This window comes from Symphalangus syndactylus, chromosome 20 (genome assembly GCF_028878055.3).
Source record: "Symphalangus syndactylus isolate Jambi chromosome 20, NHGRI_mSymSyn1-v2.1_pri, whole genome shotgun sequence".
Classification (NCBI taxonomy): domain Eukaryota; kingdom Metazoa; phylum Chordata; class Mammalia; order Primates; family Hylobatidae; genus Symphalangus; species Symphalangus syndactylus.
This window is the reverse complement of record NC_072442.2, coordinates 15,256,823-15,283,071: the sequence shown is the minus strand read 5'-3', so window position 1 is coordinate 15,283,071 and position 26,249 is coordinate 15,256,823. Positions and strand designations below refer to the sequence as shown.

At 46.2% G+C, this 26,249-nt stretch overlaps 1 protein-coding gene across 3 annotated transcripts; it reads right to left on the bottom strand.

Annotated features, from left to right (window-relative positions):
• Positions 1-248: 248 nt before the first annotated feature.
• LPO (lactoperoxidase) lies at positions 249-25,705 on the bottom strand. 3 transcript variants are annotated; one of them, XM_055256599.2, is made up of 12 exons: positions 25,612-25,705; positions 24,586-24,673; positions 21,016-21,176; positions 19,477-19,594; positions 18,958-19,087; positions 18,032-18,238; positions 16,142-16,466; positions 13,724-13,884; positions 3,758-4,010; positions 2,422-2,595; positions 1,177-1,414; positions 249-976 (listed from the first exon to the last, which is right to left on the bottom strand). In XM_055256599.2, exons 1-12 carry the CDS (start codon positions 25,685-25,687, stop codon positions 769-771), a joined length of 2,139 nt encoding a protein of 712 aa, XP_055112574.2. In that variant the 5' UTR covers positions 25,688-25,705; the 3' UTR covers positions 249-768. The 3 variants fall into 3 exon arrangements, with proteins under 3 accessions (XP_055112574.2, XP_063484530.1, XP_055112575.2); XM_063628460.1 differs by lacking the exon at positions 24,586-24,673 and having other exon boundaries at positions 25,612-25,689; XM_055256600.2 differs by lacking the exons at positions 21,016-21,176; positions 24,586-24,673.
• Between the last annotated feature and the right edge of the window lie 544 nt (positions 25,706-26,249).

Genomic DNA, 26,249 nt, shown 5'->3' with positions numbered 1-26,249 from the left:
CCACTGGAAGGGATATTAGCTTCAGCTGTGGGGGACCCAGGCTTGGTTTTCCTTCCTGTTTTATCCCTTGGCACTGCCACCTACCATCCCCCCCAATGCCCTCTCTCTTGCTACTCCACGGCCAGTGCTTCTTTTCCCCAGGAGCCCGCTGCCCCTCCCCTTTCTTTGAGAACTCTTGGAAATCCCACCAAACCATCCCCTCTCACCTCAAGACCCATGCACGCGCCATCTCAGTGGTAAGACATGTATGGCCTGTAAACGTCTAGTTACTTATTTGGCAGTGATTCCAAGGTCTGCTTTTGGAGGGAACAGTGTCACAGCTAGCATCTTTAGTCAGTCATCAGATGTTTTTGAGCACTTCTAATGTGCTGTGCACCATGCTAGGTGCCACAGGGGACCCTCGGAGGCAGGCTGAAGTCCTGGTCCAGGGAGCTTACAATCTAGGAGAGGACAGGAGAAAGATAAAGTTAAGGGCCAAGACTTGTGGAGGGAAGAGGACAGGTAACATCCAGCAAGCTGGAGCAGAAGGGCATCTCAGAGGGACTAAGTCTTGACAGAAAGGAGAAGCCACAGGAGCCGAGTGTAAGAGCTGGGAGGGCCGAGGCAGCCACCCTGGGGCCCGAGCAAGCTGTTCACCCAGGGGTGTAGAGAGGCCCAGCTGCAAAGAAGTGTTGGGACTGCGGTATGGAGATCTAAGGGACCAGGTCATTGAACTTGCTTGAAATGGCCCTGTGGACCAAAGGGAACTTTCCTGTGCAGCGCGGGCCCCTAATTCTTCACTGAGGCCCAGGGTGACAGGTCCAGCTTGTCGATGGCTGAGCAATCCACGAAGTCATAGGGGTAGCTCTTGGCCCGGAATGGGTCCCGTGGGACCTTGGTGATGCGGGTGTTGTCACAGACAAGGCGTGAGAAGGACATTTTCCGTAGAGAGTCCTTCTGCTCCTTCGTGAAGACCCCAGGGTTTTCCCACCAGAACCTGCAGAGACAGAAGTAGAGTCACTCCACAGTCTGGCCGCTGGCCCCTCCCCACTTTGTTACAGGGGAAGGAAAGGGTCACAGGGACCATGAAAAGCCCTATTCACACTGAGATCCAGAGTCAGCGCTCATGCAGGACGTTGGGACACCCCTCTTGGAGAAGGGCCCTGCCCTTCCCTCCCTGGCTGAGGACGCACTTGCCTGTCTCCATCACGGATCTGCTGGAACTGCTTGCCCAAGAGGCAGGCCAGGAGAGGCCCCACCCGACCCCTTTCCACCAGCGGCTCAGCAATGGCCCCTATCCAAATGTCAATGTTGTCAGGGGTCCCGTAGAGACCCAGTAACTTCTTGGCCAGCATCTTGTTCTTCAGCACTGTGTTCAACTCCTCTAGTGTCTGCGGCTGTGAGAGGTCACAGAAGGCTCTCCAGGAATTGTACCCTAGGGTGGAGAGACTGAAGCTGTCTCATCCCAGGGACTTCCTGTTCACAGCCCCCTTTGGGGCCATGTCCACTCCAGCTCTATCAGCCCTAGAAAGTCTGGGCTTACAGCCTTTGGGATGGGGAAGGAGGGAATCCATTGTTTTTTATCTGCACTTCAATCTTAAGGGGGCTAGTTGGTTAAGTCCTATGTAACCACTAAGCAATCATGAAAGTTATGTGGTACGTACTATGAGTCCAGGCACTATTCTGAGCACTGTGCAAATAGGTAACTGACGAATAGAAATGTTAAGTAATTTGCCCAAAGTCTTATAACTAGTAAATGGCATAGGTGGGATTTTAACTCAGGCAGTCTGGTTCTTAATTAAATTGCCTTTCATGGGGACAAAAGAAAGATCCAACAGTCATTGGTTTCTCTCTATTGTTTTCTTAATGTTTTCAGGGCTTTTAAACTGTTTTTAAAGTTAGTTGGTGACCTCTTTTTCATTTAAGGAATGCCAAGATAGTACCAGATATATGCTCTTTTCTCTGTGTTAGGGGAAATGGGACATTCTGTTTCATAGATGAACAAAGTGGGTTTTAAAAATGGCCTGGGGCTGGACGTGGTGGCTTGCACCTGTAATGCCAGTGCTTTGGGAGGCCAAGGTGGGAGATTGCTTGAGGCCAGGAGTTCGAGACCAGCCTGGGCAACATAGCAAGACTATGTCTATATTTAAAAAAAAAAAAAAGCTGGGCATGTGGCACACCTGTAGTCCCACCTACTTGGTAGGCTTAAGCAGGAGGATTACTTGAAGCTAGGAGTTTGAGGCTGCTGTGAGCTGTGATCGCACCACTGTACTCTAGCCTAGGCAACAGAGTAAGACCCTGTTTCAAAAAAAAACTGGCCTGTCTTTTGTTTCAGAACTGATCAGATGATCAGATCCTCAGGGTTATAGAAGAGAGTCTGCAGGAGCCCTAGAAAGTTAGCTAAAATTTCCCCAGTGCAGGCCAGACTTCAGACCCACTCACCAGGTTGCCCATGGTCCCGGCAACGCTGTATGTTGATGGCAGCCAGGTCAAAGCCATGGATCCTGTGAGTTGGCTGGAAAAGCTTGTTGCGCAGCTCTCCAGTCATCATTTTATTCTGTTTCATCAGCTTGGATTGCTTGGCCAGCAGGCCCCGCACCAGAGGATCAATTCCACCTGCCAGGGGAGACCCAGAAGCCATGCTTAGGATGGGGGAAGAGTGGGAACATCATCCATGGCTGCCTCTGCCTCCACCAGCCATTTTCTCTCGGTTGAATGTGGGTCAGCTGGACATCCCAGGCTGAAGGAGGGAGAGAAGAGCACAGTGCAGCCTGAAGGGTGTGCTCAGGGAGACAGGGGCATCCAGATTGTCTGCTCTGGGGGTGGGCAAAAAAGGGCAGTCATGGGATGATGGCATGAATATAAACATTGAGATATTTTTTGGCCATGCATAGTGGCTCATGCCTGTAATCCTAACACTTTGGGAAGCCAAGGTGGGAAGACTGCTTCAGCCCAGAAGTTTGGGACCAGCCTGGACAACATGGCAAAACCCCGCCTCTGAAAAAAAGGCAAAAAAATTAGCCGGGTATGGGGGTGTGTGCTTTGTAGTCCCAGCTACAAGGGAGGCTGAGGTAGGAGGATTACGTGAGCCCAGGAGGTCAAGGCCGCAGTGAGCCGAGATTCACCACTGCACTCCAGCCTGGGTGACAGAGTGAGACCCTGTCTCAAAAAAAAAGGTATTTTTAAAGCTCTAGTTCACAGAGTCAGCTTTTTCTTCCATATGTTCTGCTGAGGAATGTTGCATAATTGGAAGAGGTTGCATAAATCTCAAGGAAATGTCCTTGACTTGCTAGGCTTTAAGTAAAGCTAATTTCACCACAACATAGCCTAGGGATAAAGGAACGTTGGGTCCAACATCTGGCACCTCTACGAAGCGAAAAACTCTAGAGGAGATCAGAAAAGAGCAATTTATTTATCAAACCCTGTAGGAGTCAGAGAAGCCTAGGGCAGGGAAAGGAGGTAGGGAAATCCCAGTCATCTTAGAAGCCAAGAGGAAAGAAAGAGTAACTAATACTTACTGATCACCTCCTGTGTGTCAGGAACCCTACAATGTGGGGTGCTCCACATGTATATCTCATTTAATGTTTTGGATAGCCTCGTGTGATGGGTACTATTATCGTCCCCATTGTATAAATGAGGAAACTGAGGCTCAGTGAGGTGAATTCACTTGCCCAAGGTCATGTAAAAGTGCTTGGAATCTGACTTCCAACCCAGGTTTCCCTACGACAGGCTGCAGAGTGGAAGACCCAGGTGACAGCACTTCCCTGAAAGGACATACCATCTTTGACCATTCTCCAAGTGTTGAAGAAGAGGGTGTGGAGGGGGAGTTCTGGTTCTGGCCCCCATGGCTGATAATTCTCATCCAGGCGGAACATACTAGAGGGGACCTCCAAGTGGCCAAAGCGGAAGGCGAAGGTGAAGACATTGGAAATTCTGGGATCCACAGATTCATTGTAGCCTTGATATGGGGGTATCCACTTCTGCATGTGGTCACCTAGCAAAGTGGGTAGGTAGTCCCTAAAGGTGATAATCTGGAGGGAGAATAAAATCGAGAGGAAAGGATGTAAGAAGGTTTAAACCTCTGCAGAGGGAGGCTGTGAAAGAGCTGCAGCCAAGAGTGATGAGCTGTTGAAAACCAAGGATGACAAATGGATAGCATGTGTGCCCAGTTCCCATTCCTATGACCATAGCAGACATTGCTAATAAATCATGCCGTTTTTTCTGCTGATCTCTTACGATTTGTCTCCACATAGGCTCTACTAATCAGTCATTTGAATTTGGCATATGAAACGTACTATCTTTGTCATCTTTGTGCTAAGTTTATGACCTTGATGCTAAAGTGACAGTCTTTGTGTGTCACTTTAATGTAACAATGTCAGGGCAAGAGGAATGATAAACCACAGGAATGATTCAGGGGCAACTGAGGAAAGTTCATCCAATCTCTAGTCCTGAAAGAAATACAGAAGAATGGAAATACTGGTTTCTGGTTTTCTTTTACATAAAAACACAATGAACTAACACAAATAAAAAATTTTAAGAAAAGAAAAATGCCTCCACATAACCTAATAATTATATTAATTTTTATTCTTGTAGTCTTTGTCTATATGTTACTGACTTTTACATAGTTATAATCCTACAGAATGCATCCTGTGCATTCTGCTTTTTCGCTTCACATTTTCCACATTTCTATCTAGCTTTCACAGTGAAGCCCTGTGTCTCTTTGCTCTTAACCCAGTGCCATAAGGAGCTCAGGTGCAGTGGTTCCTGTTCCCCTAGAAGGTTGCTCAGCAACAGCAGGCATCCAGGGAAATACTTTCCTGCCTTGCAGACAGCACCAGCAGGGATTGAGTGGGAAGCCCCCAAACACCAGAAGAGTGAAGTAGACCAGAATAGCATTGCAAGGCTCAGGAAACTAAGCTTTGGCGGACCTAAAGCCCACAAAAGTAGTCCAGAACCTACATGCTAAACCTAAACAAGGTAACTATGTGCTAAAATAGAAGTGCTTTTTTTTTTTCTTTTTTTGACAGGGTCTCACTTTGTCACCCAGGCTGGAATGCAGTGGTGCCATCCTGGCTCACTGTCACCCTGACCTCCCTGGTTTAAGTGTTCCTCTTGCCTCAGCACCCCCAAGTAGCTGACACCACAGGTGCATGCCACCAAGTCCGGCTAGTTTTTGTATTTTTAGTAGAGACGGGGTTTCACCATGTTAGCCAAGCTGGTCTTGAACTCCCGACTTCAGGTGATCCACCTGCCTTGGCCTCCCAAAGTGCTAGAATTACAGGCGTGAGCCACTGCACCTGGTCTAAAATAAAAAATTTAAATAGGATCAAGGGTCTCCTAATATAGCAACCAAAATGTCTAAGATACAACTGAAAATCACTCATAATACCAAGAGCCAGAAATGCCACATTTTGAGTAAAAAGACAATCAACTGATGCCAAGGATGACATGAATCAGATGCTATAATTATCTGATAAAAATTTTAAAAGCAGCCATTATAAAAATGCTTCAATAATCAATTAGATTCTCCTGAAACAAATACAATATCATAGCAAAGAAGTAGAAATTATAAAAAAGAAACAAATCAAAATTACAGAACTGAAAATACACTAACTGAAATTTTAAAAAAGCTTGAATAGACTCAATAACAGAGTGGGAATGACAGAGGATAGAACTGGAGACAGATCAATAGAATTTACTCAATCTGAACAACAGAAAGAAAATAGACTTTAAAAATGGCTCAAACAACCCAGAGCCTCCGGGTTCTGTGAGACCATAACAAAAGATCTGGCATTCATATCAATGGAGTCCCAGAAACAGAAGAGAAAGGGGGTGAAACTGAAAAAGCATTTGAATAAATAATGCCCAAAAATTTCTCAAAATTGGTGAGAGGCACACATTTACAGATTCAAGAAGATGAATGAATCCCAAACAGGATAAACAGCGAAATTCACTCCAAGGCATATCATAATTAAATTTCTGAAAACTAAACATAAAGTATTAAAATAGTCAAAGAGAAATGACGCATTACCTATAAAGAAACACCAATTCAAGTAATGGTAAAGGGCTGGGTGTGGTGGCTCACGCCTGCAATCCCAGCACTTTGGGAGGCTGAGGCGGGCGGATCACCTGAGGTCAGGAGTTTGAGACTAACCTGGCCAACATGGCGAAATCCTGTCTGTACTAGAAATACAAAAGGAATTATCCAGGTGTGGTGGTGCGCATCTGTAATGCCAGCTACTCAGGAGGCTGAGGCAAGAGAATCGCTTGAGCCCAGGGGCAGAGGTTGCCGTGAGTCGAGATGTCGCCACTGCACTCCAGCCTGAGCAACAGAGCAAGACTCCGTCTCAAACAAACAAACAAACAAACAAAATATCAGTGAAGCTCTCATCTGAAACCACAGAAGCCAGGGGAAGTGTCGCCACATTTTTCATGTACTGAAAGACAAGAACTGTCAACCCTGAATCCAATAGCTGGTGAAATGATTCTTCAGGAATAAAGGGGAAATAAAGACGTTCTCACACAAAGGAAGATTCAGAATTTGCTGCACACAGACCTATCCTTAAACAATGGCTAAAGGAAACTCTGTAAACACGAAGAATGGTAACAGAAGAAGGACAGGACCTTCAGAAAGGAAAGAACAATGTAATGGGTAAAAATAGAAGTAAACATCAATTCTTTTCCACCTCATGAATTTTTTCATTATATTTTATGGTTGATGCACCATCTGATGTGCTGTAAAATGTATATAGAAGAAATGCTTCAGACAATTATATTTCAAAAGTGGGGAAGGTGAAGGGACCAAATGGAAGTAAGTTTTCTACATGTCACTTGAAATGATAAAGCACTGACACCAATAGGTTGTGATATGTCGTAAATCCATATCTCTATCTCTATCTCTATCTTTATTTCTATATCTATCTACCTATCTATCCTGAGAACAACCACTAAGAAAATTATACAAAGCAATATGTGATCAAATGGACCTCTAAAAAATGTTCAATTAACCCACAGGAAGGCAAGAAAAACAATATTAGAGGAAGAAGAAACAGAAGGAACAAACAGAAAACAAATAATAAAATGAGAGATATGGGAGATTTAATCTCTAACATGTTAATAATTACTTTAAAGATAATTTAAAAGTAATAATTACTAAAGGTCAGAGATTGGCAGAGTATATTTCTTTTCCTTTTTTTTTTTAAGTGACCCAACCATATGCTGTCTAAAAGAAGACTCGCTTCAAACATAATGACATAGGTAGGTTGAAATTGATGGAATAAGAAAGATCATGCAGACATAAATTTTTAAAAGCAGGGGTGACTATATTAATATCAGATAAAGTTGACTTCAGAGGACAAAAGTAGACATTACATAATGATAAAAGGATCTATCCATCAAGAAGATGAAGCAATCCTAAATGATATGGATCAAACAACAGAACTTTAAAGCTTTAAAATACATGAAGCAAAACCTGACAGGACTGGAAGAAGAAATAGGCAAATTCTCATTTATAGCTAGGGATTTCAACACCTGACTCTCAGTAAGTGGGAGAATTACTAGACAGAAAATTAGCTGGAGTACAGAACTGAATAGCACCATCAGCCAACAGATCCAATTGACATTTACAGAACATTGCATTCAACAAAGCAGAAAACACATTCTTTTTAAGAACTCATAGATTATTCAACAAGATAGTCCCACAGCAGGGTTATAAAACAAATCTTAACAAATTTAAAATAATTGAAATCATACAGAGTATAGTTGCTGATCATGATGGAATCAAACTAGAAATCAATAACAGGAAGGCAACAGGCAAATCTACAAACACTTGGAAATTAAATAACACACTTCTAAATTATACATAGGTTAAAGATGAAGTCTGAAAGGAAACTTAAAAAATACCTACTGAATGAAAATGAAAACACAACATATCAAAATTTGTGGAAGGTAGTCAACTCAGTGCTAAGAGGGAAATTTATAGCACTAAATACATTAGAAAATAGAAAAGATTGCAAATCAGTCATCTAAGTTTCTACTTCAAGAAACTTGAAAAATAAGAGCAAAATAAATCCAAAGCAAGCAGGATAAAGGATAAAAATCATATGAGACTATCAATTGATGCAGAAAAACCATTTGACAAAGTTCCACATCTATTCATGATAAAAACTCTCACTACACTAGGAATGAAGCAGAACTTCCTCAACCTCATAAAGGGCAACTATAAAACATTTATAACTAATATTATACTTAATGGTGAAAGATTGAATACTTTCTCAATTGGGAAGACAAGGATGCCTGCTTTCTTACCATGCGCATTTAATATAGTATTGGAAGTTTGAGCCACTAGGAAGTTCTAGGAATTGCTACGTAATAAGGCAAGAAAAAGAAAGAAAAATCATATAGATTAGAAAAAAAGAAACACAACTGTCTTTATTGGCATATTACATGATTACCTGTGTAGAAAATCCAAGTAATCTACAGCAGAATGCCTAGAACTAATTGAATTTAGCAAGGTCACAGGATACAAAATCAACACATAAAAAAATCAATTATATTTTCATACGCTGATAAAATAAGTAGAAACTGCAATAAAGCTGTAATACCATTTATAATTCCTCCAAAGAAAATGAAATACTGGGCTGGGCATGGTGGCTCACGCCTGTAATCCCAGCACTTCGGGAGGCTGGGGTGGGCGGATCATGAGGTCAAGAGATTGAGACCATTCTGGCCAACATGGTGAAACTCTGTCTCTACTAAAAATACAGAAATTAGTTGGGTGTGGTGGCGGGCGCCTGTAATCCCAGCTACTCAGGAGGCTGAGGCAGGAGAATCACTTGAACCCGGGAGGTTGCAGTGAGCCGAGATCGCACTACTGCACTCCAGCCTGGTGACAGAGCAAGACTCCGTCTCAAAACAAAACAAAACGAAAAGGAAATGCTGAGGTATAAATCTAACAAAACATGTACAGAATCTGTGTGATAAAACTACAAAATGTTGATTAAAGAAATAAAAAATCTAAAGATTGGGGAGACATACTGAGTTTATGGATTGGAAAAATCAACATTGTAAAGATGTCAACTCTCTCTGAATTTATATATAATTTTAATGCAATTTCTATCAAAATTTCCATAAGGTTTTTTGATAGACATACACAAACTAATTTAATAATATGTATGGAAAGGGAAAGATCCTAGAATATCCAAAACAATTTTGAAAAAGAAGAATAAAGTGTTTTAAGGCTTACTGTATAGCTACAGTAATTGAGCACTGTGGCATTAGAGGAATAGACATACATACAAACCAATGGAAGAGAATAAACAACCCAGAAATAGATCCATGTAAATATGCCCAAATATTTTTTGCCAAAGAAACAAAAGCAATTCAATGGAGAAACAATAGCCTTTCAATAAGTGGTGCTGGAGCAATTTAACATCCATAGCCAGAAAAAATTTAAAAAAGCATCTTGACCTAAACCTCACACTTTATGCAAAAATTTACCCAAAATGGATCATAGGCTTAAATGTAAAACATAAAACTATAAAACTTCTAGAAGGAAAAAGCAGGAGAAAGTCTTTGGGACCTAGGACTAGGAAAAAAGTTCTGAGACTTGACACCGCATGCACAATCCAGGAAAGGAAAATTTGATTAAAAGGACTTCATTAAAATTAAAAGCTTTTGCTCTACAAAAGACCTTCTTAAGAGGATGAAAAAAAAAAAAACCCACAAAATTATAGACTGGGAGAAAATCTCTGCAAATCACATATCTGACAAAGGACTTGTGTCTAGAATACATAAAGAACTCTCAAAACTCAACATTACAAGTCAAATAGTCCAATTTGAAAATAGGCAAAATATATGAACAAGTATTTTATTGAAGAGGATACACAAGTGGCAAATGAGCACAGGAAAAGATGTTCAACATTACCAGCCATTAGAGAAATGCAAATTAAAACAATGAGCTATTACTACACACCTATCAGAAAGGATAAAACAAAAAATGGCGATGACACCATCAGGATGCTAAGAAATTGGATCATGCATACATTGCTGATAGGAATGTAAATGGTACAGCCACTCTAAAAAATAGTTTGGCAGTTCCTTTTAAAACTAAAAGTAGAAGACTCAGAGTAGCCAAAGCTGTCCTAAGCAAAAAGAACAAAACCAGAGGAATCACATTACCTGACTTCAAGTTATACTACAGAGCTATAACCAAAACAGCATGGTACTGGCATAGAAACAGACACAAAGACCAATGTAACAGAATAGAGAACCCAGAAACAAATCCACACATCTACAGTTAACTCATTTTCAACAAAGATGCCAAGAACATACACTGGGGAAAAGACAGTCTCTTCAATAAATGGTGCTGGGAAAACTGAATATCCATATGCAGGAGAATAAAACTAGACCCCTATCTTTTACCCATATATAAAAATCAAATCAAAATAGATTAAAGACAAATCTAAGACCTCAAACTGTGAAACTACTGCAAGAAAACATTGGGGAAAATCTCCAGGACATTGGTCTGGGCAAAAATGTCTTGAGCACTATCCTACAAGCATAGGCCACCAAAGCAAAAATGGACAAACGGGATCACATCAAGTTAAAAAGCTTCTGCACAACAAAGGATACAATCAACAAAGTGAAGAGATAACCCACGGAATGGGAGAAAATATTAATATTTGCAAACTACCCTTCTGACAGGGGATTAAAAACCAGAATATATAAGAAGCTCAAACAACTCTATAGGAAAAAAAATCTAATAATCCAATCAAAAGATAGGCAAAAGATTTGAATAGACATTTCTCAAAAGAAGACGTACAAATGGCAAACAGGCGAATGAAAAGGTGCTCAATGTCATTGATCATCAGAGAAATGCAAATCAAAACTACAATGAGATATTATGCCATCCCAGTTAAAATAACATATAAAAAAGCCAGGCAATAACAAACGCTGGCAAGAATGTTGAGAGCAGGGAATCCTTGTACACTGTTGGCAGGAATGTAAATTAGTACAACCACTATGGAGAACAGTTTGGAGATTCCTCAGAAAACTAAAAATTGAGCTGCCATATGATCCAGCAATCTCACTACTGGGTGTATACCCAAAAGAAATAAAATCAGTATATCAAAGAGATATCTGCGCTCTTAGATTTGTTACAGCACTGTTTACAATAGCTAAGATTTGAAAGCAACTTGTGTCCATCAACAGATGAATGGATAAAGAAAATGTGATACATATACACAATGGTGTACTACTCAGCCATAAAAAAGAATGAAATCTAGTCAATTGCAACAACATGGATGGAAGTGGAAATCATTATGTTACGTGAAATATGCCAGGCACAGAAAGACAAACATGGCATGTTCTCACTTATTTGTGGGATTTAAATACCGAAACAATTGAACTCATGGACATAGAAAGTAGAAAGATGGTTACCAGAGCCTCGGAAGGGTAATGAGGGGCTGTGGGGGGCGGAGGTGGAGATGGTTAGTGGGTACCAAAAAATAGAATGATGGCCGGGCGCGGTGGCTCATGTCTGCAATCTCAGCACTTTGGGAGGCCGAGGCGGGTGGATCACTTAAGGTCAGGAGTTTGAGACCAGCCTGGCCAACACGGTGAAACCCTATCTCTACTAAAAATACAAAAATCAGCAGGACGTGGTGGCAGACGCCTGAAATCCCAGCTACTCAGGAGGCTGAGGAAGCCTGGGCGACAGAGCAAGACTCTATCTCAAAAAAAAAAAAAAAAAAAAGAGTAAGACCTACTATTTGATAGCACAACAGGGTGACTATAGTTAATAATAACTTAATTGTACATTTTAAAATAACTTAAGAGTGTAACAGGATTGTTTGCAACTCAATGTATAAATGCTTGAGAGCGTGGATACCTCATTCTTTTTTTTTTTGAAAGGGAGTCTCACTCTGTCGCCCAGGCTGGAGTGCAGTGGTGTGATCCTGGCTCACTGCAATCTCTTCCTCCTGGGTTCAAGCGATTCTCCTGCCTCATCCTCCAAGTAGCTGGGACTACAGGCGCATGCCACCACGCCCAGCTAATTTTTGTATTTTTAGTAGAGACAAGGTTTCACCATGTTGGCCGGGATGGTCTCGATCTCTTGACCTTATGATTTGCCCACCTCGGCCTCCCAAAGTGCTGGGATTACAGGCGTGAGCCACCGTGCCCAGCAGGATACCCCATTCTTCATGATGTGCTTATTTCGCATTGTATGCCCTTATCAAGCCATCTAATGTACCCCATACATATAGACGCCTACTATGTACCCACAAAATTAAAAAATTAAAAAAAAAACTAAAAATGGACTTACCATGTGACCTAGCAATTGCACTCTTAGGCATGTATCTCAAAGAAATAAACATTTATTTTCATGCAGAAACTTATGTTTGAATGTTTATAGTAGCTTTATTCATAATAATCTCAAACTGGAAACTATCCAAATGCCCTTCAAAAGTTGAATGGTTAAACAAATTGTAGTTCATTCATACCATGGAATACTACTCAGCAACAAAAAGTAGTGAACTATTGATATACACAACAGCATGGATGAGCCTCAAAGATATTATGCTTAATGAAAAAAGCCCATCTCAGCTGGATACATGTTGCATAATTCCATGTATATAACATCTGTGAAATAACATAGAGGTGGAGAAGAGATCAGTGCTTGTCAGGGGTTAGGGATATAGGGATGAGGGTGGATGTGGCTATGAAGAGATAGCATGAGGGAGTTTTAGGGGACAGTACAGTTAAGAGTCTTTATTGTGGTAGTACTTGAAGCTACATATGTGATAAAACTGCATGGAGCTATGCAGACACATACACACACACAGATGATTGCATTTATAACTGGTGAGATCTGAGTAAGCTCTATGGTTTCTATCAATGTTAACTTCCTGGTTTTGCCATTGTATCTTGGTTATGTAAGATATTAGCACTTACATGCTAATGTAAGGAGGAGACTGGGTGAGGGGTGCATGGGACCTCCTTGTACATTTTTTTAAATTTCCTGTACAATTCTTAGAATCTAATAATCTGCAGGGAGGGAGGCCCAAGAGCCCTGCCACCAGGGCCCACCTGGCTCCCACTCCTGGCTCTGCCCTCTGCTCGCTGCTGCGCCTCCAGCTACCTTCTCTGTTCCCAAACCTGTTTCCCCCGGCCTCTCTGCTGCTTCTCTCCTGTTGTCTCATCTTTTGAAACTCCCCTCCTATTGCAATATATTAGAATCTGTAATTATTTCAAAATAAAATGTTTAAAAAATATGTGCATGGTTAATATCAACACATCAACCTTTGTAAGTCTCTTCTAGTTAGTTGATCAGCCAATCAACAGTATCCGTTGAGTATGCCCATGAGATGGGCTTAGATGTAGAGAATTAAAAAGGAAGAGAATCAAATCAAAATAACCCAAATCACTGCGATGTAACAGTCCCAGCAGTGAAGGAGCCTACAGTCCCAGTAATGGCACCCGAGCAGGCACACTGAAGGGACCAATGCACAAGTGACTTTCCAACACTCCAAATCCAGAGATTCATTTTGAGACAGAGAAGGTGAAGAAATGAAAGGAAGGGTATTTCAAAGAATGAGACAACAAGAGAGAAGCAGCAGAGGGGCCGGGGGAAACGGAGGTGTGGGAATAGAAGAGAGAGCCTGAGGCACAGCAGCGAGCAGAGGGCAGAGCCAGGAGTGGGAGCCAGGTGGGACCAGGTGACTGTGCTCCTGGGACTCCCTACCTGCACGAAGGCTCCCAGGATTTTCCGGGCTTCCTGGTAGAGCTTCTCTCCATCCCACTGAGGGTTGAGTCTCTTTAGTTCTCTGGCCAGCCGGTTATGCTCGCGGAGAAACAGGGTGTGGGATGCGGCCAGCAAAATATGCTCTGAGGCTCGAGAATCTCCTGAAAGCCCAGAAGGCAGGAAGTTAGATTCTCCCTAACAGCCCCAGGACCCAGTAACCTGCACAAAGAAATGATGGTGCCCCACAGCAACCCCCCCCCCGCCCCCCATCAACAAGCCCTCCTTCCCATCAGGTGAAGAGGGATGGGGAGGGAGTGCTGAATCATAGGTTTGACTCTCAGTTCTGTATACACACTTTTTAGCTGTGTGACCTTGGACAAGTTACTTAACACTTCTGAGCCTCGGTCTCCTTACCTATGAAAATGAGAATAAAGCCTATCATAGCACTGTGACAAAGGCTAGTGGTGACAAACTACACAGTAACATTTTGCTAATTATAACCCAGCCGCCTTCTAGGAAGGGGGGCTTCGAATGAATGAGGAGCTTTTTACTTCACAGAGCAAATTTGAAGGTTTTAGGAATGTGGGTTTGAGATGGGGAGCTTGGGTAGGGCTGAGTTCCTTTGGGTAATAAAGGGAGAATAATCTGGCGATGGGGGTCTATAGTGGGAGGGAGAGAGGAGTAAGGATGGGGGAGCAGTTAAATGGCCAAAGACCAGGTGTCTCATAAGGGGATAAGGGACTTCTCCCTGTGCCCTCTAATCTTTAGGGGAGTCTATCTATCTATCTATCTATCTATCTATCTATCTATCTATCATCTATCTATCTATCTATCTATCTGGACAGTGTTGCTCTGTTGCCCAGGCTGGAGTGCAATGGCATTATCTTGGCTAACTGCAGCCTCAACCTCGTGGGCTCAAGTGATCCTCCTGCTTCAGCCTCCAGAGTAGCTGGGACTACAGGCATGTGCCACCATGTGTTGCTAGTTTTTAAATTTTTTGTAGAGACAGGAGTCTTGCTATGTTGCCCAGGCTGGTCTTGAACTTGTGGCCTCAAACAATCCTCCCACCTAAGCCTCCCAGTGTTGGGATTACAGGCGTGAGCCACTGCACCAGGCCAGGAAAGTCTATTTAAAATTGCGAATTCTTGGTGTGAGTGCATATTTTTATGAAAAACAAAAAAGAACTCAGTTTTGTGTCTGGATTGATGTAGGGTATATGTGAACACAAAATCCAAAAGATCTATAAAGGTATCTTGGCCTATGAGCTGGCCTTCTGCAATGTCAGGGTGGCCAGGGGGTTTGTCCAAAGAGAGAGGATGTTTGAGGCTGGAATAGCCTCTAGAAGCCGGAGACAGTGAGGACCAGGAGGGCACCTGGAGTGAATAGAATTGGCAGGGCTTTGGTCGTGCACAGGCTGAATGGAGTGGGGATTTTGCCCCCAGGTTATAAAACGCTTTAAAAATATACATTCCTCTTCATCTAGAACTTCCTCTTCTGGGAAATTATCTTAATAAATGTATTAAAAATAAGAACAAAGATTTATCAGTGAAGATGTTCATTACCTAAACAACAGCAACAAAACACAGGAAAACTGGAAATAACTAAATTCCCCCAAGTCGGATTGAGAAAATAAATGATGGTAATATGTGTCATGAAATACCAGGCAGTCATTAAAAATCATGTCATAGAAGAACAGTTAATGGCATGGAATAGATTAAGTGAAGACGTCAGGTTTTGGAGCATTATTTATAGCAAGACCTGATTATGTAAAACAATGTAGAACTGTATCTGTGATAGAAAAAATACTGGAAAATAAGCATGAAAATGTTAACGATGATTATTGGTGGGTAGTGGGATTGTGTGAATTTTCTTTTTCTTTTCTTTTCTTTTTTTTTTTTTTTTGAGACGGAATCTTGCTCTGTTGCCCAGGCTGGAGTGCAGTGGCGTGATCTCGGCTCACTGCAACCTCCGCCTCCTGGGTTCAGGTGATTCTTCTACCTCAGCCTCCCGAGTAGCTGGGACTACAGGGGTGTGCCACCACGCCTGGCTAATTTTTTGTATTTTTAGAAGAGACAGGGTTTCACCATGTTAGCCAGGATGGTCTCGATCTCCTGACCTCATGATCTGCCCGCCTCAGCCTCCCAAAGTGCTGGGATTACAGGTGTGAGCCACCATGCCTGGCACTTTCTTTTTATTTTCTTTGTTACTTTTCTGGACTTCCTGATTTTGTTTTACAGTGAACACATGTTCTTGAATTCTTTATTCATCTGGGCCCTTCTGCTAGTCCTGGACCAGTGCTAGGGACAGCAATGGCTCAGTGAGCATTTTTCCAGAAAGACGACAAGAAGGGGGCAGTGGTAAAGCTTCCCTGGATAATCCCCTTGTCCTTGGGCCCTTCTGTTCCCAGGCTAGACTCACCTGCCAGGAAGCAGGGCACATGGGCAGTGGTGTTGATGAACTCACAGGGGCTTGGCTTCTTGCTGTCATAGGGCAGGTAGGGTAGTCCATGGTCTGAGACCTCCTGGTTGACAGCCATGAGGCCCAGGGGGCTGCTGAGGTTGCGGAGGCGGCTGGCCAGGCTTGGCTCAGAGCTGTACACAAAGCTGGCATCCAGGAAGGAGGTCAGAGCGTTGATCTGCTCTCGGGCCAGGGACTTGTAGGGTGGAGTGGGGCAGACGAACCCGGCTCGGAAGAAAGGCATGCATTTCCCTTGAGTCCTCGCCTTGGGGTCACTGGGTGGGAACTGCAGAGAGAGTGGGCATAAGTGACTGGGCAGGGGTGGAACAGCTGGGCCCTGGCAACCTCTCCCTAGGGCAAGTCTGGATGCAAAGATGCTGATGGCGCCCTCCTGGGAACCTGGTACCAGACACTGACCCCAGACACTTCTTGCTAACATTACACACCCTGGGTTCATAATATCCTGAAGTTCCTTACATCCTGTTGTGTGAAAGAGCTGAGGGTAATCATTCAGTCCTCACAGTGACAGCTCCAAATTTCTGGTGGGGAGGGAGTCCTGAGCTCCCTGGACAGGAAAGCAGGACACTAGGTGGGAACAGGTTTGTTAATAATTACTACTAACGACAGCTGCCATGTATTTATTTTGGACTTACCATGTGCCAGGAATTAGGTATACTTTAACTCATCTCAGTCCTCAAAAAAACCCTGTAAGGTGGACAATTCAGTTCCATTTTATAGATGAGAAAACTGGGGCTCAGAAAAGTTAAGTAAGTTGCCTAAGAACTTATACACTGGAAGGGAAAGATGTAGGATTCAGATCATTGTCTTCATTCCACAGTTTATGCTCTTTATACCACAGCACATAGCCTCAATTTATTCTTTGAGTGAATAAATGACTCTCCAACTGTAATACCCATGAATAATAAGAAAAGATGCATTGCTGCAAGCTCCTCTCCCTTCGGATGGAAATCCCTACAAATCCCTGCTGCTCACTCAGATTCATCCAGGTTTCAGGTCCTTCTGAGTGGAGTTGAAGTCATCCTCCACAATGATGTACAGCAGTATAAACTTTATCATGTACAAAATGAATCTCTGGTGATCTTAGTGAAAATGTAGAATCGATTTCCTAACGTCTTGGGTGAGACTTGAGATTTTGCATTTCTTTCTTTTTCTTTTTCTTTTTTCTTTTTTGAGTTGGAGTCTCGCTCTGTTGCCCAGGCTGGAGTGCAGTGGCGTGATCTCGGCTCACTGCAACCTCCGCCTCCCAGGTTCAAGTGGTTCTCCTGCCTCAACCTCCTGAGTAGCTGGGACCACAGGCATGTGCCACCTCGCCAGGCTAATTTTTGTATTTTTAGTAGAGACGGGGTTTCACCATGTTGGCCAGGCTGGTCTCAAACTCTTGACCTCAGGTGATCTGTCCACCTCAGCCTCCCCAAGTGCTGGGATTATAGGCGTGAGCCACCTCGCCCAACTGAGATTTTACATTTCTAATAAGCTCTCAGGTGTTACCAATGCTGCTGGGTCGGAATGTAGACAACCTTCTCCAGTGTTCCCATTCTGCTATCAGTAGTTTACTTGTCCAATTCCCACACTGGCCCTTTGTTCTTGAGAGCAGGAGCAGTGTCCTGTTCACTTTGGAATCCTCAGTGCTTAGTGCACTGCCTGGTATGGGGTGGTCAGTGTCTATTTACTGAATAAACGGATGAGTGAATGAATGGACACGTGAGGCATGGGAAACTACCAAATCAGTATCCAAGATCTATCCAGAGATCCTAGCTGATGAGCTGGGAATGTCTGCTACATCAGGGTGGGCAAGGGGCTAGTCAGAGACGCCCAGCTGCAGGACCCTACCATAATGGGGAAGCAGTTGTCTCCCTGGATACAGTACTCATCACACTGGGCTTTGGAGTACTCGCTACTCCCCAGCTCGGTGTCAGGGGCAAAGTCCAGGTCGTGATCCACAATCTGACCCCACTGCATGAAGAGCAGGGACCTGTTTTGGTCCAGAACACCCTCCTCATTCAGATAGCCAACAATCTCGTTAGATACCTCCCGGGCCTACAGATGGAGAGAGAAGGGGAGGGCAGATTAGAGGAAAAAGTGCTTTGAGGATTCAGATGCAACTACAGCTTATTAACTACCTACCATGTTACCAGTACACTTAATCCCTACAAGGAGTTTGTGAGGTGGGTGGCATTAACCTATTCGGTATCGGGGGAGATTGAATCCCGGACAGGTGAAGTCAGTTCTCCAAGGTCCTGCCGCTACAAAGGGACAGGGATGGGATTGAACCCAGATCCGTATGACTTGATGACTTGCCAGGCCAGTGCCCTTTCCACTAAGAGAGGGAAAACAAAGACAGGCTGCCTCTGAAATGCCAGCTAGGGAGGTGCCAGGTGTCCAGGAATAGGAGAGGGGCTCTGGGTAGGGGCTGCCAACTCGATAAGGCCAACAAATAGGACCTCCAGGCAAACAACAGCTGATGCACTCCAGGGGCGGGGGCTGGGGTAAGCGCGAGCGGGATGGGGCAGGGAGGCCATCTGCCCGGGAGACCCCAGGGTATCTGGCCTGCGGCGGCCGGGACGTGACCACCACGTGGCCGGGCTCCGGGCTCCGAGCTCTGCTGCCCTCTAGCGGAAGGTGGGGGTCTGTGCAGATCTCCATCGCTCACCCCTGCTGCCCCCACCGATCCCTCCTCCTCCTTTCCCCGCGTGTTTGGACAGTGCATCCTGTCCCCTCTGGCTCCCATCCTTCACCCCCGCCCGGCCTGCCCTCACCAGCGGGAGAGGGAAGCCGTTGCGCGTCTTCCCCGGCGTCCAGCCGAAGGGCAGGGAGAGCCCGTCCTCGTACTCCGCGGGCAGCCAGCGCGCCAGAGCCCTGTTGGCGGCGCCCAGCGCAGGCTTCCTCCTGAAACCAGCACGATCCTCGCTGAGTTTCGGCAGGGCCGGTTCCGGGGCTCCAAAGCCCAGGACCCCATGGGGGAAGGAGCCTCTGCTCGAGGCGGAGGGGACGCAGAGAAGGGGGCCTCTCAAATGTGGGGTCTCTGAACTGCGCCCACCCCTTGAAGGCGCGGGGCTCCCCCGCCCCGGGGAAAGGTGCCGCTTCCAGAGACACACAGTGGGCTGGAGGGAGAGGGCTGGAGACGCGCGATCTTGAGAAGGTGGGGAAGGTGGGAACGCCAGCCCAGGTGGGCAAGGCAGTGGCAGATCTGCCTGAAGTGCCCAAGGGACAAAGGCCTTGGCGGGGCGGGGCGGGGTGGCTGGAAGTGTCGGCCCCCACACCCCAAGCCCCGCCACCTGTTGTTGCAGTCTCCCGTAATGGTGCGGTAAGGGCTGCACTGGTCGCATCTCACCACGGGAGCAGGAGCACCACAGCCCACCTCCAGAGACAGTGAAGTCAAGTCCAGGCTGGGATCTGAAACAGAAGGGACCCCAAAGGGACTGAGTTCTTTCTCCATTCACAGGCACCCGTGGGAGGCAGGAAATGGAGACCAGAGGTGAACCTGCATGTTTTGGAATGCATTCCATTCTAAGTAAGCGTTTCTCAAGTGGTTTCTCAATTAATCTGACAGCACATTAAGGTAATACATTTTATTCCCATTCTACAGGGAAGAAAATGAGAACACAATGTTCAAGAGACTTGCCCAAGGCCACACAGAGTAACTGGGAAGGTCCCCGGAATTGCTAGTCATTCCTGGTATACGAGGTCCAGATTCATCTGAATCGACAGATCTTTCTTTTAGAATGGAAATACCCCGGGAGGTTAAGCATATGTTAGTATGAGTTAGTGTGTAAAGACTGCTTTCTTCTAAAGCTTCGTTTACATCTAAAGTACCAAGCAAGCAGCGACATAGCTAGGACAGAGGTTGGGAAGGGACAGGTAATTTTTCAGTGAGGGGCAAGGGTTGTGGCAGGAGTGACAGAGTAGGGGTCTTTAGGCATCAGAGTGTTCAGTGTGGGCACAGAGTGGAGAGAGATGCCCACTTCTGAACGCATACCCTCATGCACCCTGGTGTCTGCAAGGGCAGGGAGGTGAGGGAATCTGGCTCATGGGGGCTTCTTCTGGAGGGGGGGCATCTCTGGAAGGTGGCAGGATTTCAGCCCTCAGAACCTTTTGTATTTCAGAGGTCAAAGTGCTTCCTACTTCTTACCTTGTCCCAGTTTCCTTCTTTTGGAGCTTTGGAATTTGCCCAACTCGTGGGCCAGGTATCCCCCCTCACTTGATGTTTTCCCAGGGAGAACCTGCAGCCTTTTTCTCCTGTCAGGACCAAACCCCTTCCTCATGACCCTCTGTGGGCTGTGGCATTTGGTTGGGGGTGAGAGTGGAGGGGATGGAGGAAGCCATGACCAAGCCATCAGTTAAGTTCATTTACTGAAAGCTCCATCTTACCCAGAACAAGGTGGAAATCTTAGCTCCTGTGACATTATTCCAGTAAATCCCCCTCACACACGTGGCTTAAATTCCCCTCTACTAGAGGAAGTGGTGACACTTTGGTTTAGGACAAGGAACCCATGTTTATTGACTTTAGCACTTCCTTTGGGCAGAGGCCTTACAGACAGTGTTATACAAAGAGCACCAGCGTCCGCTCACTTGGAGTCGGCAATGTGAGCTTGCTGGGTCTCAGTTCCTTCCTCTGCTAAAACGGCATTGCCCTAGCTGTCCTCTAAGCCCCACTTTGCTCTGCCAGTCTCGTCTACGGGTCTAAGAAGGGAGAGACAGGAGTGTTCCTCTGAGGAGATAGCTCTCAACAGGAAGTGCAGCTTTGGGTGGCCTCTGCTCTCTCCTGTGGGGAGATGACCCCTTCCTGCCACAGAGGGCTGGTGGGTTTTCTGTACCTGTGACATTGGTCAAGGACGTCTTCTGCCTCAGTCTCTTTAGAGACTCCTCCCACACCTGTCCGTTGCGGATGGCTGTGCGCGTCCGGCCTTTGGCATGCTTGAGGTATTCTGAGAGCTGTCGGCTGGTGGGAGTCTCAGAGCTCATGGCGGTCTTCAGCCTACAGTGGAGGGAGATGGGGATCATGGTCTGGACCCTGTAGGAAGGGGGCTGGGGGCCACTGGAGGGGTGGGAGGGGGTGTGTACAACATGGCCTCATAACCCAGGCTGCTGCACTGTCCAATACAGTAGCCACTAACCACATGTGGCTATTTAAATTGAAACTTACTAAAATTAAAATTAAAAATTCAGTTCCTCAGCAGCACTAGGCACACCTCAAGTGCTCAATAGCCAGGTGTGGTTAGTGATGACAATGTTGGACAGTGCAGATATAGAACATTTCATCATCCTAGAAAGTTATCTTGGACCCTGCTAGCCTAAAGTGGGATTAGAGCTGGACAGACACAGGGGTGGATCTGGGTTCCACCAGGATTGATGTAATTCTATGACCTCTGAGTGACTTCCCCTCATTTATGAACTGGGAATCACAATTTTCTCCCATCAGAGACTTCTGTATGGACTTTGGGATAGACTGACTGGGATTGGCTCCTGACTGCCACTTTCTAGTTGTGTGCCCTTGAGGCAAATTACTTAAGCTCTTTGTACTCAGTTTCCTTATTGGTATAATGAAAATAATGATAGTAACCTTAGGTTGAACCATGTTGTTTCACCATTTTTGACCTTGAAAACAGCTGTTTTCTACAGTTCGATTCAGTACTTCCTAGAATTTTGGGGAAGAATGAATGTAGGGCCCCCAGAGCTGCATCTGCACAGAGCACACACTCGCATGTGTGAGCATCACTGTCACCATCAGCCGGGTCCCAGAGGGGCTGCTGCAAGGTATTTTAGAGTCCCCACTTCACACCATGAACAAAGGCAGGCAGGCCGCTGGGCCTCCCTGGGCTTAGCCTGTAAGCTCCCATCCAAGGTTCCAGATGTTCCTTCCTTTCCCGCCCTGCCCTGGGCTCTGCATGCATCCTCTGCCTGAACACAGATTCACCAGGGACTCACCTCCTGCTCTGCCCTGGGGCTGGGCTCTGTTGGGGGCAGGCAGGGTCTTGGAAGGACCTCTTTGCCATCTCCACAGTCTCCACCCTGGTCCTAGCCGTCATCCTCTCCCATCTAGACAGCTGTTACTTCCACTCCTGTCCTCTCCCATTCGTTCTCCACAGGGCTGCTGGAGTGATCTTTTTAGCATAAAAATCAGACCATGCCACCGCTGATTCAAGTGTTCTAATGGCTTACCCTGGGGTGACACACCTCCCTGCTCTCATCTTATGCGTGATCCTCCTTGCCTCCTGCCTCCACTGGCCTTCCTTTTCCTGAGCACCCACGGTCTTTCCTGCCTCAGACCCTATGCTGTTGCAGTGCCTGGAATGTCACCCCCATGCCCTCTGCCTGGGTGGCTCCTTCCCATTCTCCAACAGGCTTCCCTGATCCCTGTGCCTAGAGTGGCATCCCTTGCCCTGTTTATTTCCTTCATTTTCCTTATCATAAATTGTGAGTCACTGCACTGTGTGTGGACTTGGGTAACAGAATGTTTAAATGTGACTCGTTCTGTCTCTGTGAGGCCCCTGAGTCCAAGGACTGACCAGCGGGGAAGGGCTCCTCCACATTTCAAAGCAGGGCGCTGGTTGGCCTGTGCAGGACTTGCAAAGGAGGTGTATGAACACCGGTTTTGTGGCTTTTATGCTGTTCCCCATCTTGAGGCTATAAAGGGATTGAATTTGAGGAAGGAGAGAGAATTTTCCTTTGGAGACATTTGCAGAAATACTGGGCACTTCCCTCCCAACACCATGGGGCTCCTCCTTTGCTAGTTTAATTCTAGGGAGAAAAGTCTTAGGAGGAGGGCTTGACTGTGTGTCCTGGAGTCATGGCTGGGGTTTGACACCTGCCTGAAGAACAGTGTCCTGAGAGCACAGAGAGAGGGGCGGAATCTGGAATCTGCACTGCCTCAACAGCAGGGCGAAGCTGCTAGTCTTCTGGAGGCTGCTTAAAAGGGACCTGCCCCAAGACAGCGTGGGGAGGGGTGAAGGAGTGGGCCCGATGGTCCCAGGCAGAGAGGGTTAGAGCTGGGAGCCACTGGCCAGAGAATTTTCCAGATCACAGAGTTGGCAGCAGAATCTCTCTCTGAATTTTCCAGATCACAGAGTTGGCAGCAGAAGCTCCAAGGGAAAGCACCCAAGGGGAGAGAGAGAGCTTCCGGCCCCTTGAGGACTGAACTGTTCAGGGGATGTAGACTCACCACCCCTTTTTCCTTCCTCCCTCAGCTTAACCCCCAAGGAGCAGAAACCCAGGCTGGGAAGGAGGAGCCCCAGAAAGAGGGAGAAGGAGACTGCACTCTCTTCTCCCGCCAGAGGCCTCAAGCAGTTCTGAGCTGAAGGAAGAGAGCAGGTCTGGCTTTATCTTCTTATGCTGACACTTTAATTCCTGAGATAATCCTGGTCTGGGGACTAGAAGCGTCCAGAGCGTGTTTTATCATCTAAGTCACCAAAAAATTTATCTGACGGCTTGAGAGTTCATTCAAGGGCTGAGGAGGAGTGAGTGGAGGCCCAGGTCCAGTGTAAAGGGACAGCGAGAGGAAAGAATAAGGTTACCTTTTTTCTCAATGTCTACGCTCTCCCTAGAGTGTGCATTTCCTGAGGGAAGCCGCCCACGTTGCCCCTGTACAGGATTGGAGGGCAGTTGACTCCACTGGTGCCCTGTGGGTCCTGGGCTCTTCCTCTTGCTGCCACGGGTGCATCTGCTACAGGCTCACTCCAGTAACCTTGTTGGGCTCCTGCTTCTGAGCCACTGGAGTGGCCTGGCTGGGGGTGCCCGGGAATTCCACAGGTGTGCTGCAACATCTCTCAGCCACCTGCAAGCCTGCAGCCATGTCTGACTGATGTGGGCAGATGAGGGCTCTGCTCCCTCGCTCCAAGATGGGACAGGCTCTGAGGAGCAACTTCTGCTCCAGGTCTCCCTGTGGGGTCAGGCTGAGGCTAGACCTGAAGCCACTTGATTTGTCTAACCTCTCCCTTCACTTCTCCTGCTTCTTCACCCGGTCACAGATTCCTTGTGAGCATTCCCCTAATACGTCACCTGCACCTGAATGCAGGGCTCAGATTCGGCTTCTGGTGGACCTGGCTGAATCAGTCAATATCAGCTGGATGAATGAAGAACTTTTACTGAGAGGCTTTCTGGGACTCTGGAATGCATGGTCCAAGGAAACACTGGACCACGTGGAAGAAAGTCCTTCTAGGGTTAGATTAGATGTCCTCTTTCAGGTGATGTACAGGCTGAGGACTTTACGATTTGTGGGCTATTGCTCCTACTTGTCATGTACTTGGAGGGCTAGGAGGATGGAAGGGTAAGTTTTATCATTGTTCGCCTCATTGGCTCCTCCGGGCTGGCCTAGATGTGCTTATCATGAACAGGAAGCCTGTGAAGGGAAGTGTGTGTGTGTGTGTGTGTGTGTGTGTCTCACGTACCTGGTTCGGGAGTCCAGGAAGGCCTTGTTGACTTGGACCTTGGCCTGACTCACAGTATCGGAGATGGCAGAGGTTCTGGTAGTCTGCGCTTGGGGTTGGAGTGAGGAGCAGGAAGTAGGGTGTCAGACACCACTCCTTTGCGACGTCTTCTGCTTTTATCTCCCTCTTTCTCAGCCATTACCCCCACCCCTCAAATCTGGGCAGGCAGGAGATCAAGATTAGGAAAGTTTCATAAGAGTGCTTAAGGGGAAAAAGCACAGAATGGGAAGAATACTCTTGGATCTTCAACAAGATGTCAAAATTGCTCTTTGAGATCTCAGTAGAATGCCCAGAGATGGGATGAAGAGGGAGTGTGGCCACTCAGGGTGGCTTGGGCTACTGGACTGTGGGGATTTCTCTGGTTCCTGGTGAGATGGTCTTGTGGACTATCTCAAGTTCATCAAAGAGGACCCACTGATCACCAGGACTCTGACGTAGAGAAGGGGATGGCATGAGAGTAATGGTGGGATTCCCTGTTACCTCTTGTATTGGGGTCTGGAGCATGGAGGACAGGATCTGTTTTCTCAACAAGGAGAGTGTAGTGGGTTAAATAATGGCCCTCCCAAAATTCACATCTGCATGGAACCTCAGAATGTGACCTTATTTGGAAGTAGGGTCTTTGTAGATGTTATGAATTAAAATGAGGTCATACTGCCTTAGCATCAGACCTAAATCCAATAAATGGTGGTTTTATGAGAAGAGGAGAGGACACACAAAGAAAAAGGCCATGCAAAGACTGAGGCTGAGATTGGAGTGTTGCAGCTACAAGCCAGGGAACACCAAGGACACCAGGGCCACCAGAAGCTGGAAGAAGAAAGGAAGCATTCTTCCCTAGAGCCTTCAGAGGGAGCACAGCCCTGCCAACACCTTGATTTTGGACTTCTATCCTCCTGGACTGTGAGAGAATACATTTCTGTTGTCTTAGGCCATCCAGTTGGTGTGCTTTGTGACAGCAGCCCCAGAAAACCCCTAAAGGGAGACACTCACCTCTTGTGGCAGATGCTGCAGCCTGAAGCAAGACGAGGGAAGCCAGGAGGGCTGGGAGATGGAGAAGGACCCTCATCACTGAAATGAGATGCAAGATCACACCATGAGCCTCTCTAGAGCCCAAGTGGGAGGTTTGAATCACAGAAAGCAGAGGAAGCCCAAGGAGCACCAGACACCCTAACATTGGAACAGGAAAGGAGAGACCACATTAACGAATGAAACATCTACCATACACACAGGCCTGTGCTAGGTACTGGGAGAGACGGAAAGAGGAGAAGCCATAGTGGAAGGGAAAGAACTCAGGCTTCAGGATCTAAGGCCCTGAGTTATCATTCTGCATTTGCTCCAAATAGCTCTGTGACCTTGGGCAGGTTACTTAACATCTCTGGGGTCTTGGCTTTCTATGGGAGGAGGTGGGACCAAGTGATCCAGAATGTTCAATTCTGCCCTGACAGCCTGTGTTCCGGAGATGCTGTACCTGTCTTGTCACAGGTGTGAGAAACGCTGTTACCAAGGCTAGAGCCTGTCTTTGAGTTCCCCTCTCTCCTTCCCTCCAGGATGCATTGCTCCCTGCAAGCCAGTTTTCTCTGGCCCAGCCCCAGGGGAGAATGCCTGAGGGGCAGACACTCATCGCCTCC